This window comes from Poecilia mexicana, unplaced genomic scaffold, assembly GCF_051168715.1.
Source record: "Poecilia mexicana isolate PSO_F unplaced genomic scaffold, ASM5116871v1 scaffold_5, whole genome shotgun sequence".
In the NCBI taxonomy this organism is placed as follows: domain Eukaryota; kingdom Metazoa; phylum Chordata; class Actinopteri; order Cyprinodontiformes; family Poeciliidae; genus Poecilia; species Poecilia mexicana.
Genome location: NW_028263374.1, coordinates 32,310,137 through 32,324,362, shown reverse-complemented (window position 1 = coordinate 32,324,362; position 14,226 = coordinate 32,310,137). Strand labels below are relative to the sequence as shown.

The window sequence follows — 14,226 nt, the reverse complement described above, 5'->3', positions numbered from 1 at the left end:
TCCAGTGTCAAGTACCCGCAGTCAGTGATGGTCTGGGTGCCATGTCAGCTGCTGGTGTTGGTCCACTGGGTTTTATCAAGGGCAGGATCAATGCAGCAGCTATCAGAAGATTTTGGAGCACTTCATGCTTCCATCTGCTGAAAAGTTTTATGGAGATGAAAATTTAATTTGGTCTGGAATCGGCCCTTCTCCACAATCTTCCTCAGGGTCCGGTCACCTCTTCTCGTTGTGCAGCGTTTTCTCCCACACTTTTTCCTTCCTACTGACTTCCCACTGAGGTGCCTTGATATAACACTCTGCAAACAGCCGATTCGTTCAGAAATTTCTTTCCGTTTCTCACCCTCTTGCTTGAGGATGTCAGTGATGGCCTTCTGGACAGCAGTCAGGTCAGCAATCTGACCCATGATTGCGGTTTTGAGTAATGAACCAGGCTGGGAGTTTTTAAAGGCCTCAGGAATCTTTTTCAGGTGTTTAGAGTTACTTTGTTGATTCAGATGATTATTTTTATTGCTCGTTCAGAGAACCTTTTCATAATATTCTAATTTTTTGAGACAGGGATTTTGGGTTTTCATGAGCTGTTTGCCAAAATCATCAAAATTAAAACAATAAAAGACCTGAAATATTTCAGTTGGTGTGCAATGAATCTAAAATATATGACAATTTAATTTTTATCATGACATTATGGAAAATAATGAACTTTATCACAATATTCTAATTTTATGACCAGCACCTGTATATTTATATTTTTGGACAAAAATTTGTCTCAATATTATTGAATCAAACAAAAACTAATCTCAATTTAAAAAATAAGTTGTGGTCCAATTTTTGAACTGTAATGAATTTTTTTGTATTGTAATGGAATATTTTGTTTTAAAAGAAAAAAAAATGTCTAAAAACCTTTTTTAATTTTGTCTCATGAAGAGAAAAAGTTATTTGCAAAATATAAACTTTTATGTGTGCATGTCAGAAATCTTTGGATGCAATTCTCAAACTTTTGGTTTTGATGCTCCCTTTTTTTGGTTGAACTCAGAGTTTTGATTGTTAGAAACATGGACATCGTGGGTGGGGCCTAAAGACGAACAATGTAAGACGTGTCCCTATTGGTTAGCGCTGATTAAAGTGAAAAACTCTTACTCCCTCCCACCTCATAACTGATACCCAAACTGATATCCATACATGCACTCTAACACTGAAGCTTTGCTTCAGTGTTAGTGTATGTATCTTGTATTTAGTTATATTTTGAATTGTATTATTTTGAATGGCTTTTGCTGTGTTATGCTATGAGATTAAATTAGTGTTCTTTTGTAGTTTGTTGGATCCATTAAGCTTTGTTGCTACAGGACTATCAGTAGGGACAGCTGCTAATCAGACAAGCATCACATTAAACATATTTGATTCTTGCCAGTTTCCTAAGTTCATTATTCAGGGACAGAAATATGATAATTGGTTAAGATGCTGTGGCAAAGTTGGTTTTGACAAGACAAATATAAATGAGCATGAATATGTGTTGATAACATTTTTTGCAAGAAAAATACAATAATTAACACCAACTTCCTGGAAGAAGTCTGAAACAGGTCTATATCTGAACTTTTTTTTGCATCTGGAACACATTAGAACCAAATTATCAAATTTCCTTTATTTCATGTTATTTTAGCTTTGTTTTATGGAGTGAAAATAGTCTCAAAATATCTGTGTGTGTGTAAAAAGATTTTTGCATGTGTAAAATGATTTGTGCGTGCGTAAAAGGATTTGTGCGTGTGTAAAAATATTTGTGCGTATGTAAAAAGATTTGTGTGTGTGTGTAAAAATATCTGTGCGTGTGTAATGTTTACAAATCCAGTGATTTGTAAACCTTAAAAATAAAACAAATCTTCTCCTACGCCTATACATGTTGAAAAAGTACACACAAATCACCTGGTACACACACACAAAACTGCATTTACACAGAGATCCGGTTACGAATGCCCAACTATTTTTGAGACTCATTTCACACTTTGGAGGAAGCTCCCAGATTTGTGTGTAGATGATGCATTTACATGCTAGTAAAAGCTGGGTCATCTGAGTTTTGCTCTGAGTCTAGTGTTTTTATCCTCTGACGTTTGCTTGTGCCGAAGTGGCAAATACGTTAGTTCGGTGGAAAACGTTATATCTCAGCACTTCCTTATGATATCCTAAAATTATTTATAGACATATTGTGCATTTTTGAGCAGTACAGGAGACTAAGTGGTCTGAAAAGCAACCACTGGGTGACGGAATGGTTCGCTGGCTGGAAAAATAGCCAGGCAAACCCAGAAGCAAGACGGAGCGTCCCGGTGGTCTGTCCTCTGAAGTAAGTAGGAGCTAAACCTGCAGGCTTTGCCCTCCGATTATAATGAGACATGGAGTAATTATAAATAATTTCAGATTACGTTTTATATGTGTGGTATTTTGATACTCTGCCCTCCTCATATGTTTCTGTTAGCGCACAGGTGTCAAACTCCAGTCCTCGAGGGCCGGTGTCCTGCAACTTTTAGATGTGCCTCTGCTGCACCACACCTGAATAGAATAATTATGTCATTAGCAGGACTCTGGTGAACTTACCTACACAAGGAGGAGGTAATTAAGCCATTTCATTCCAGTGTTTTGTACCTCTGGTACATCTAAAAACTGCAGGACAGTGGCCCTTGAGGACTGGAGTTTGACACCCCTGTGTTAGCGGGAGCTAAAGTTTATGTCAGCTATGCTACGTTAGCTGTTGGGAGCTGAGTCCTTGTATTTTTATTGTCTCATTTTGCAGTTTGAGTCTTTAATCCATAAAAATGATCTCTGTGTGGTTCTTACAGTATCTGTTTGGCCCAAAAGGTTCCAGTCAAATTTCTAAGTCAAGTTGCTGACTGATATTTGTATCTATAGTTTGTGAGATATTCTGATTTGCCTTTTACTTTATTCACTAAGTGAATATAATTAAGTGAAATAAATTGCCTTTCAATTCTAGTTTATTGACTTTCTATGTGTATAAATAACATTTTATATTTATCTCTACACAGGACAAAACAGGTGACTGATGGAGTGGGTCTGGTGTCATTTCACTTTCTGGAGGATCAGGATCTTTCAGATCTCATCTACCTTCTGATCCGATGGAGCTGCTGCAGGAACACACTGATCCTCTAACAGGATCCTCAGATCCAGGCATCGATGTCTGGTGTCCTGCAACATTTAGATACGTCCTGGTCCAACACACCTGAATTAAATGGCTGCTTAGGACAGTCAAGTTCTCCAGAGTCGTGCTAATGACCTCTGACCTCAGGATTTGACTCAGGTGTATTAAAGAAGAGACATCTAAAGGTTGGAGGACACTGATCCTTATGAACTGGAGTTAAAGCTCATTTGTACAATTTTCATTCAATCGTAATCACATTCACTTGCATACAGTGGAAACTTTACCTGTGTTGAGGTAGATGAGGAGTTTACATAGTGTCTTTACTTTAAAACCATTTTGGTTTCCATTTGTTGAAAGTAAATTACAAACATTTAGCCATAGTTTGACCACTGCTTTATGACAGAAAGTCACAAATATATGATTTTAATAGAGGCATCATTCAATTTATACTGTAGAAAGAAGAAGATAAGTGTTTCCTAAATTAACTTTAATGTTAATTTCACTGCACACAAAGGACATATTAAATATTTAAGAATGCAACAAATCTGTTTAATCTTTAACAAAATACATTCAGATTAACATGGGTGGTTTCACATCTACTTAAAGTTAACAATGAAATGTCTTAAAACTTACATGGATGTTCAAGTATTGACTATAATCAATTAACAAAAGAAAACAGCATAAAGCTGTGTATTCAAAGAAGACCAAGGTCAGTCTGTATAGATTAAAGAAACACTATCATTCCCTCTCTTCTTGGCGTCAATAAAGAGTTCGTTACTGCTGGTGTTAAGTCAACTTTAATGCAAGTCTTCTTATAATACTTAACTTTTGTTGGCACTGACACAACACCACCGTCGAACTAAAAATACAACATAAACATAAAGTGTCACGAATACAACGACATAAAAAAATGATACATGACATATGACATACCTCGCTGGCTGACCATTTCTTTTAAGGTAGAAATGAGAGCAGAAAATAAAAAATAAAAAATTCTTAAACTTAAATTACTTGGAACAACTACTAATGTGCCTTCTTACCATGTGCTTCTTTTTCTGGTGCCCCAGCAAACATTCTGGATTGCACTTCCTACTTTGGCTTTTCAAAATAAGAGTCATAACAAAAAATGTGCATAATACAAAATAAAACATAAACTAAAATTATGGCAGTAAAAGACACCATAACATCTACCAACAGAGCAGGTTTACTACTGTAGTTGTTTGAAAGGCGTCTTGGTTCAGTCGACGGCTCAGTTTGAAGCTTCAGGTTTTGGTGTTGAACCTCCCAGAATCTCAGCTGCTGCAGATTGTCTGAAGATGCAGAGAAAAGTACAGATAGACAGTTAGTGTTAGAAAAAAATATGTTGATTTTCCTGAACAGCTGATGCACCGACAGACCTGACTGTGACAGAACATTACTGAACCTGAAAATTACTTGAATCATCACAATGGATGTAGAAATTTTTCTTTTGATTTTAATCAAATGTTTTACATTAAATGTTTTTCTGTGGAGGCTATTTTTGCAGTGGTGCTTTAAATAAATGCATAAAATATTTATTTTCTTAACTATGTGTTTATTAGCTCTCAATTGTGTCAAAATATCGATTGAGAAAGAAATTTACTGCTTGTGAAAATCTAAACCATCTGAATATATTTTACCATCTACATTAATCAACTTGAAATGAAGACAAACAGGAACAGCAGGTTTGTCCTAATTTTCAGATGAGGTATATACCTATATTTGTTTAAGGGCCGATGAAATGGGGTCTCTGTGGATTTTAGAGATCCAGACACAAAGACGGTTTAATCTGAAGATTCTGGAGGATGCGTGAATAGGTCTGTCACCATGAAAAATGTTACTGTCTGATAAATTGTTCCAGAAGTTCTCAACAAACGATAATATAGTACTTTTGAGACCAATTTTTAAGTAATGTTATGGTAATGACAAAATAATAATTCAAGAACACATTCTCAAAGGTCATTTAACTTTAAATTCTAATGAACATTTAACACTGGAACTGAAGACATTTTAATATACAGAATAAATAAAACAACTAATGAATTTTGAAGTCTTTTTAAACAAAATTGCTTTTCAAAATAAGGGCTAGTCGAGACCAAAGTACCAAACTGAAGACTTTTATTATCCAGTTTTTGGTAGAAAGAGAGAAAAAAAAGAGAAACGATAAATCAGGCCAATGGAAATGACTTATTGATTATTCTAACAGTCCTATGTGTGAACATTAGACTAAATCTTTAAGTATGTTAAAGCTGCTGAAGCAACAAAATACAGTTTCAGTGATAGTGACCAACATCTATAACTGCCATAATCTCCTGAAGATGCTTGCCGACTTCGGCATCATAAAACGTGATCAACCTGGGTTAAAGTTAAGACTGAAGACAGACTATCAAACTGTGAAGAGTGAGACAATAAAAATACAAGGACTCAGCTCCCAACAGCTAACGTAGCGTAGCTGACATAAACTTTAGCTCCCGCTAACAGAAACATATGAGGAGGGCAGAGTATCAAAATACCACATATATAAAACGTAATCTGAAATCATTTATAATTACTCCATGTCTCATTATAATCGGAGGGCAAAGCCTGCAGGTTTAGCTCCTACTTACTTCAGAGGACAGACCACCGGGACGCTCCGTCTTGCTTCTGGGTTTGCCTGGCTATTTTTCCGGCCAGCGAACCATTCCGCCACCCAGTGGTCCTTTTTCAGACCACTTAGTCTTCTGTGCCGCTCAAAAATGCACAATATGTCTATAAATAATTTTAGGATATTATAAAGAAGTGCTGATTTATACCGTTTTTCACCGAACTAACGTATTTGCCACTTCGGCACAAGCAAACGTCAGAGCAAAACTCAGATGTCCCAGCTTTTACTAGCATGTAAACGCATCATCTACACAACAAATCTGGGAGCTTCCCCGAAGCGTGAAATGAGTCTCAAAAATAGTTGTGCACTCATAACCGGATCTGTGTGTAAATGCAGTTTTGTGTGTGTGTACCAGGTGATTTGTGTGTACTTTTTCAACATGTATAGGCGTAGGAGAAGGTTTATTTTATTTTTAAGGTTTACAAATCCAGTATTACACACGCACAGATACTTTTAGACACACACAAATCTTTTTACATACGCACAAATCTTTTTACGCATGTACAGATATTTTGAGACTATTTTCACTGCATACTGTTTTCTCTCTTTTCATCTTCATTGTAGCTGGAGCTGGACTGGAGTTCTGTTTGGCTTTTGTGGCTTCCTGAAGGGAGACATCGGCTGAGCTAATACTGCTAAGAACTTAACATTTTTCCTCTCCTGTCATTATCTTGTTTTGCTTTACTTTGACATATAAAATAATATCCTCTAGTTTGAAATGGTATGTGACTTTTAGCTTTAGTGGCTAAGTTTTTCCTGCAGATAGTGTTGTGGAAATTTTCATTGAACAAGGAGTGAGGATAGACTGTTTCAAAAACCCAAGGAACCAGAGAAAGAATATATTCTTAATCAGTATTTATTCGAAGGCTCTACAGCGTTCGAAGTCTCTGCTCACTGATCGCAGTCAGGAGAAAGAACCCCGAGCAAACAAAACTTACAGTTTTATCAGAAACAATCCAGAAACTATGTACATCATAACATTCCAGGAAAGATAACGACTCCATAGATTTATTGTACTACCAAGAACAGAGGAACTGCTCTGGAAGACTCCCTAGACTCCCTTTAGAGCAGGTGTGTGTCTCACAAGAATCATGAAACTTTTATGCATTGTTTTACTCATAAACATATGAGTAAAACAATAAAATTTTCCTTAAAATTTTCCACTACAATAGCCATGGTCCTTTGTTGCCTTGATATCAACAGGAAAGTAATAATAACTTATCACTGGATTGTACCTGCTAATTACTGGATGGATACAACAACACACAACAAAAATTAGTTGTTGTACCAGTAGCTTGCAGATATTCTAGATTTTGTGTCTTGATCACAGTACAGCTATTGCTAAAAACAATATGGAGAAAGAGGCAACCGGAATTTAAATGGAAGTATGTCACCACTACTTGTGGCTTACAATTGGTTGTTTAGGGTACAGTTCAGAGGTGGGTTAGTCAGCACTAACGCATCTTTATGCCCCACCCAAGATGTTCATGTTTCCATCAATTAAAACTCTGAGTTCAACCAAAAAAGGGAGCATTAAAACCAAAAGTTTAAGAATCGCAACCAAAGACTTCTGTCACGTGCAAATAAAAGTTAATGTTTTGCATGCAACTTTTTCTCTTCATGAGACAAAAATTTGTGATTTGAATTTAAAAAATAGTTTTTAGACGAAACGTTTTTTCCAAAATCTAATATTCCATTACAATATTTTTGTTTGATTGAATAATATTGAGACAAATTCACCCCTATATGTAACTTGTAACAGATGTAACATCATCTTCAATGTGCCTCTTGACTTTAGAGCATTCTTGTAAATCAAATGCCATATTTATGTTTTTTCAAAATGTTGTGAGTCATTCATGATGTTGGACTGGTTGGAAAGCTGAAAAGGTCTTTGGAAATGCTGCATCAGTAGCCATGTTTCTATGCAATTATGATGTGAATTTTGGACAAATTTTTAAAATATTGCAAAAAAGAAAATATGAATTAGACGTGTTTCCCTCTACTGGTTTGAAGTGAATCAACCAGCCCACGCAAAGAGTGATTTTATCAGATGTTGACGTTAATCATGGCTGCAAAAAAAAAAAAAAAAAAAAAGAAGATGATGTAGTAAGACGTAGAAACTTTTGCACACATGTAGCACATACATGTAGCTTGCACTCAAGTTATGAACATGGCTATAAATGGTTCACCCACTTGTGCTTAATCAAATCCTCAGGGCTTTGACCTGGAGTCTGACTCCACACTCTGCAGCCGCACTGGACTGGAATTACAAGCAGCAGCTTAAGTTTTGAAGTCAGGGACCATTTCTGAAATTGAAGTGATCAGAAATCACCAAGACTCTCCCAAAAATTACATTAATCTTTACATTCAACATGACAAATGCTGTAAGAGACTGGTAAATGCCAAGTGACATGAAAGCTCATGTAAACCATTGTACTATATGGTTGGACATCATTATCTTTTTGTTATGCAAAAACTGATAGAAAAACAACTCACACTTCACAACAGTTGGCTGAAAAGAGTGGGACTGCTTCTTTAGCTTACAATAAAGGGCTCATTGAAAAGATCTCTCTGGCTGGCTGTTGACTGTGTGATGTTAATTCTCTTGAGCTCACATTAAACAATTTGGGTCAGTTTTTTAATTTCAGACGGCTGTTTCACTGGCAGCAAAGATAAGCCTCTTAAACACGAGGCGGGACGTAATTTATGATTAATACACAAACCATGCCCCATCCCTGCTGACAGAATTAGTAAATGCGTTTACAGACTGTGATGAATTCTTTTTTTAAAATACTCTTTATTTAACCTTTTTCATTATTACAGTAAAACATACAACGCACACAGAACTTGGATCACTGATTTGTAGTTTAGTGGGAGAAAAACAATATTACATAATGTTAGGTCTTATGCTTCCGTTGCTCTTATATGTAAACCATTTAGGCCAATGTTTGTTGAAAGACTGTCCTTTAGTGCATAGAAGATATGCCACATTCCCATAGAAGGAATCTCTTCCATGAATTGCCAATGGGGTGGGAGTTTCTTTAACCAAGACCACGTTACAGTTTTTTTGCTTGCAACTGATAGAATTTTAAATAGATAAAGGAATTCTTTTTAATGCACCTTTCCAGATATTAGCCTCAAAAGGAGAATGCTGGGGTTCGTGGGGATGACATATCCCAGTAGAAAGGTAGTAGAAAGGTGCTACTTTGGACAGGACCAAAATAAGAGAGTAATTGTTGTTCTGATGGCCAGCCACATTGTCTCCAACGTTGCTATTTGAAAACTAATAAGTGCCCACATAGCAATGGGTTTCCAAAAGAGTGGTGCAACATGTTCAGGGAGGAGCTTTCCCCTGGACTCTGGAGTAGGGCAGAGAAGCCACCATCTTGGAGAGAGGCTGTAATATGTGTCCTCCCTAAAGAAGGGAAAAACATTGAATACATTGAATCATATTACATAATCTCAATTCTGAATGTTGATTCTAAACTTTTTACATCAATAGTCTCAAGGGGAATGGAGCATTACTTGACAGATTCATGAAGACCAAACTGGGTTCATTAAATTCATGACACCACAATACAAACGATAATAGACCACACTAAGAAGCAGCTGCAGCACTGCGGGGGGCGGAGAAGAGAGCTCGATGATCTGAGATCTGAGAAACACTAAAGGAATCTTAGTGTGTGGAATATACACTAACCTGGCCTGCCTATCAGATACTGTACAGATCGGCCGAGGGGAAGAAGGGAGCAGATGGTCCACTGATGGAGGGCTCAGGGGTGAGAACCCGGGGAGGAGGAGCGTTGATGCAGGGTGGCGCTCCTGCTATCTGCTTCGGTCCTCTCCATGTTCAACAAAAGTACAATTCCATATCCAAATCCTGGGTCAGACGGGCTACGGTCATACATGAAGAGGCAGTGAACAGATTATTTATCCATAGGAGGATATAGAGTAGGTGGGGAATCTGTAATACAGGCGTGGGTCGAGATCCAGATGGACAACTAGGAACAATCCGACCAGGGCAAAGCCAGGGGACACATCCAGGGAACAAGAGCGAGGGCACAACAATGAGGGTGAGATGAAGAGTGCTGGAAACCTACTTGCATAATCCATTCGATAATATTGTAGCGTGAGTGTGAATCAGTGAGGCCCAAGAAGGGAAACAATCAGAGAGGTGCAAAACATAATGATAATGAGGAACATGAAATGGATTGGCTCAAAACAGAAGATGCACCATATGAACATCACAGTTCCATGTTTGGGACAGGATGATGCCACGATCAACCTATTGGATCTCACGTTCTCACGATCAGCTTTTGGATATAAACATTTTGACAAATGTTTATATCAAATGGCATTATCTATTTTTTTTTTCAATAGCTCTATGAAAAATTTTTTGTGCCATAGGTTGCAGCTGGCTTCTCAAAAGCGCCTCAATAAATTGTATGACAGAGTTAACCTCCTGTCCTTCTGGGACCCCAAAGATACAGGTTTCTTCTGAAGTGGGACTCTAAATAAGCGCTTGAACTGGAGCATCCTCTGCTGCTCGATGCAGGAGCACAGCGCCTCGGTTGCCACCTTCGCCCAGTTGTCCGCTTGATGCACGCTGGCGTCTGTCTTGTCAATCCGCTCAGCTAGGCCCTGTACATCAGTGACAATACTATCCAGCTTACCGTTAATCTCATGTCCCAAATGCTTGTTTTGGTTTTGCATTGTCCCTCTTTAAGGTCATCTTCAAATCATCGGTACCCTTAAATATTCCATCCGAGTCCATGGTTGTTCCGGTGTTCTGAACTCCTGGGCCAGCCACGTTGTTGCTAGCTTCATTCGGATGCTTTTTAGTTTTTTGTGGCCTTTTCGTATTTTTATCCTGAGCTCTGAGCATCTTTATAAAGTTTTTTATGGCTTAACGTGCTTCTCCTCCCATTCATAAATTACGTTGTCAAGGCAGCAAGCAGATTAACAAATGGAGGTTTTTGATATTAAGGTGGGAGAGAGATTCTGGTGTGACCATTATTCCATATGCTTCCGGAAATCCAAACCTTGATGACTTCCCTTTTTTTCTTTAAAAAAAAAAAAAAGGAGAAGAAGCACTTTGGGGTTGGATGCTGATAATAATAAATAATAATAATAATACATTTCATTTATACGGGCCTTTCTGGACACCCAAGGTCACCTTAACATAAAACAAGTTATAAAATACATACTGGTAATAAAAGAAACAAGATTTATAAGACAGTACAAAGGTAATTAAAAGCTGTATGCTAGTTCAAACAAATGGGTTTTTAGTTTGGACTTAAAATATTGCAAAGACTCAATGTTACGGAAATCAGGTGGGAGTGAGTTCCAGAGTTTAGGAGCAGAGCGGCTGAATGCTCTGCTTCCCATAGTGACAAGACGAGCAGGGGGAACGGTGAGATGGACAGAGGAAGAGGATCTGAGGAGATGGGTGGGTGTGGCAATGTGAAGGAGGTCCGAGAGATATGAAGGTGTGAGGTTGTGAACTACTTTAAAAGTTAGAAGAAGTATTTTATAGTTGATGCGATATGTGATTGGAAGCCAATGGAGCTGTCATAAAATAGGTGTGATGTGATGAATTAAGGGGGTCTGAGTAATAATACAAGCAGCTGAATTTTGAACCAATTGTAGTTTATGCAGAGTTTTCTGTGGCAGACCAAAAAGTAGAGAATTACAATAGTCTAAACGAGATGTGACCAAACTGTGGACCAGAACAGATGATGACTGATTGTTTCTCCACAGTTCCCCTTCGAGGACAACATGTTCCAGTCACTCTTCTATCCCATCCAGAACAAGTTCTTGGACACTGTCAACACTCTGTGTGGTCGGATTCCCCAGGTCTTCCTCAAGCAGATAGAAAATGCGATGAAGACGGTGTTTGAGGCGAATGTGGTGCGCCATGTCAGACCACACAAGTGACTGACGTTGGAGAGCTGTACTTTCTGTGGATTATGAGCAGCAAAGGGATATGTTGAAGCAAACTGGAGGTTGTGTGGATTGGTAGTGCTGGACACTATGGACCTCCTGGAATGGGTTACTTTACAAGACGATGGATGGACTGCGATGATTTGGTGGAATGAACAGATAGTGCCTTGCTAAAGTTTTTCCACCCCCTTTAACTGGTGTTTTATATTTTGCTACGTTTGCAATGCCAAGCTTTAATGTGTTTTATTAGGATGGACCAACACAAAGGAGTTTGATTAAGCACCCTAGTTAATACTTTCTCCAGCCAAATTTTTGCCCATTCCACTTGCACTGCAGAGCGTTCCTTGATGCACCGATTCACTTTTTTCACTTTCGATACTGATACCAATATATGAGGTTTAGCATCAGCTGATACAGTACAGAAAAACAATGCTGAATTGACATAAGCAGTGTTATTTTTTTAACACAGACATCTACGTTCCTACCCCCATCTATGGTCATGAGCTTTGGGTCATGACCGAAAGGATGAGGTCCCAGATACAAGCAGCCAAAATGGGTTTTCGCCGTAGGGTGGCTGGGCTCTCCCTTAAAGATAGGGTGAGAAACTTAGTCATCCGGGAGGGACTCAGAGTAGAGCCACTGCTCCTTTACATCGAGAGGAGCCAGTTGAGGTGGCACGGGCATCTGATCAGGATGCCTCCTGGACACCTCCCTGATGAGGTGTTCCGGGCACGTCCCACCGGGAGGAGGCCCCGGGGAAGACCCAGGACACGCTGGAGGGACTATGTTTCTCGGCTGGCCTGGGAACTCCTCGGGGTTCCTCCGGAGGAGCTGGAACAAGTGGCTGGGGAGAGGGAAGTTTGGGCCTCCCTTCTTAAGCTGCTACCCCCGCGACCCGACCCCGGGTAAGCGGAAGAAGACGTACGGATGGACGTACGGATAATAAAAAATGCTATATAAAAATATAGCATTTTTAAAAATTAATATGCAAAGCTCTACTGTATATTCCTTTTACCTTGCAATTCAAATTAAATGTTGAAAAATTAAACATTTTTGCACTGGATAAAAAAGTAGAAAACTGATTATCTATTATTACCTCAGTTCTTTTATTTCACTTCAAATATGCACTGTTTTGTGTTGGTCTGTCATAAAAAAATCATATCAGGCCGCATTGTGGTTGTAATTTGACAAAATATGTGCAGTTCAAGGAGCATGACTATTTAAGCAAAGGCACAATGCTGATCAATGATGCAACAGAATATTTTTGCCTTTTTTCATCCTGTGGTTCTACAAAAATAAGAATGTATCACATAAATTCCCATGGGTAAAAAAAATAAATAATGAAGGTCGCACCTCATCAAAAACGCAGAAGAATATTTTTAGGCATATTTTTTTTGTTATGCATTTTCCAAATTGATATTTTTTCTCACTTTTCAGGCAATATTTAAAAACAAACGAGTAACTTTCAGAAATACTAACCTTTTAGCAGGATTTTGAATCATAGGCATGTAAATGAGAACAATCCAATAATTTGGCGTCTGTTCTGCAATTATGCCAATTATGCAATTATGTTGTATTAAGTACAACACAGTAAATTAAATATTAGATCCTTAAACTATACTTTGTGACATTAAAACAGGTTTTTATTATTATTCTTTTTAAGTGAATGTACACATTTTAAGCAACTTTGCTTGACTTAAATCAAACCAAATGTGGAAGGTTTTTGTATGGACTTAGTATGGTTGTGAATGTGCCATAAAAATATTATTGTGTACCATGTTTCCTATCAGAAGATTTGGAAGTGTACGTGTGTTTGAAAAAGTGTCTCTGCTTGAAGGTTTGTTGTGTGCCTGAGTTGTTTTTTTATGAGTTATAATGGTGTAATTGTATCACATATTTCAACTTACAAACTTAAAATATTGTCCACATGTTTCTAAATAAAACAATATAATGTTTTGAAGCTGCTTTAGTCCAATTATTCTTACACTATATTAAATTAAAAAACTTGTTTGTCCTGAGAGATAAAAAGTTGTCCCTGTATGGAGAGTCATTTCAGCCAAAATTAATTAAATAAACAAATGAGTAAAATAAATCAATAAATGAAAAAAATGAGTGAAATAAATAAAAAAATGAGTGAAATAAATAAAAAATGAGTTAAATAATTGTCATTTTATTCCCATTTTTATTTGTTCTTTTATACATTTATTTATTCCCAGATTAATTTAACCATTTTTATGTTCCCATTTTATTTGCCCAATTTTAATTTTTCCCTTTTTTGTTTACCCGTTTTTCATTTATCCCTTTATCCATTTACCCATTTTTCTTTAATCTATTTTTCATTTAACCACTTTTCAATTTCCCTTTTTCATTAACCCAATTTTTTATTTATTTATTTTTCATATTATCAATTTTTCCATTTCCCATTTTCATTTATGTTTTTGATTGATTTCTTTATCCATTTACCCATTTTTCATTATTCTAT

The 14,226-nt window shown here is 37.4% G+C and overlaps 1 protein-coding gene across 3 annotated transcripts in view; it reads left to right on the top strand.

The window, feature by feature from the left end:
- Window positions 1-13,704, top strand: part of gxylt2 (glucoside xylosyltransferase 2) — a 32,835-nt gene extending 19,131 nt beyond the window's left edge. Inside the window, exon 7 of one of the 3 annotated variants that reach the window (XM_014978586.2) lies at window positions 11,562-13,704. In XM_014978586.2, the coding sequence (XP_014834072.2) occupies window positions 11,562-11,738 (177 nt within the window). In that variant the 3' untranslated portion in view covers window positions 11,739-13,704. Of the gene's footprint in view, window positions 1-6,365; window positions 8,368-11,561 lie in introns of those variants that run through there. The other 2 variants (XM_088005930.1, XM_014978587.2) reach the window with 2 other exon arrangements.
- Window positions 13,705-14,226: the final 522 nt, after the last annotated feature.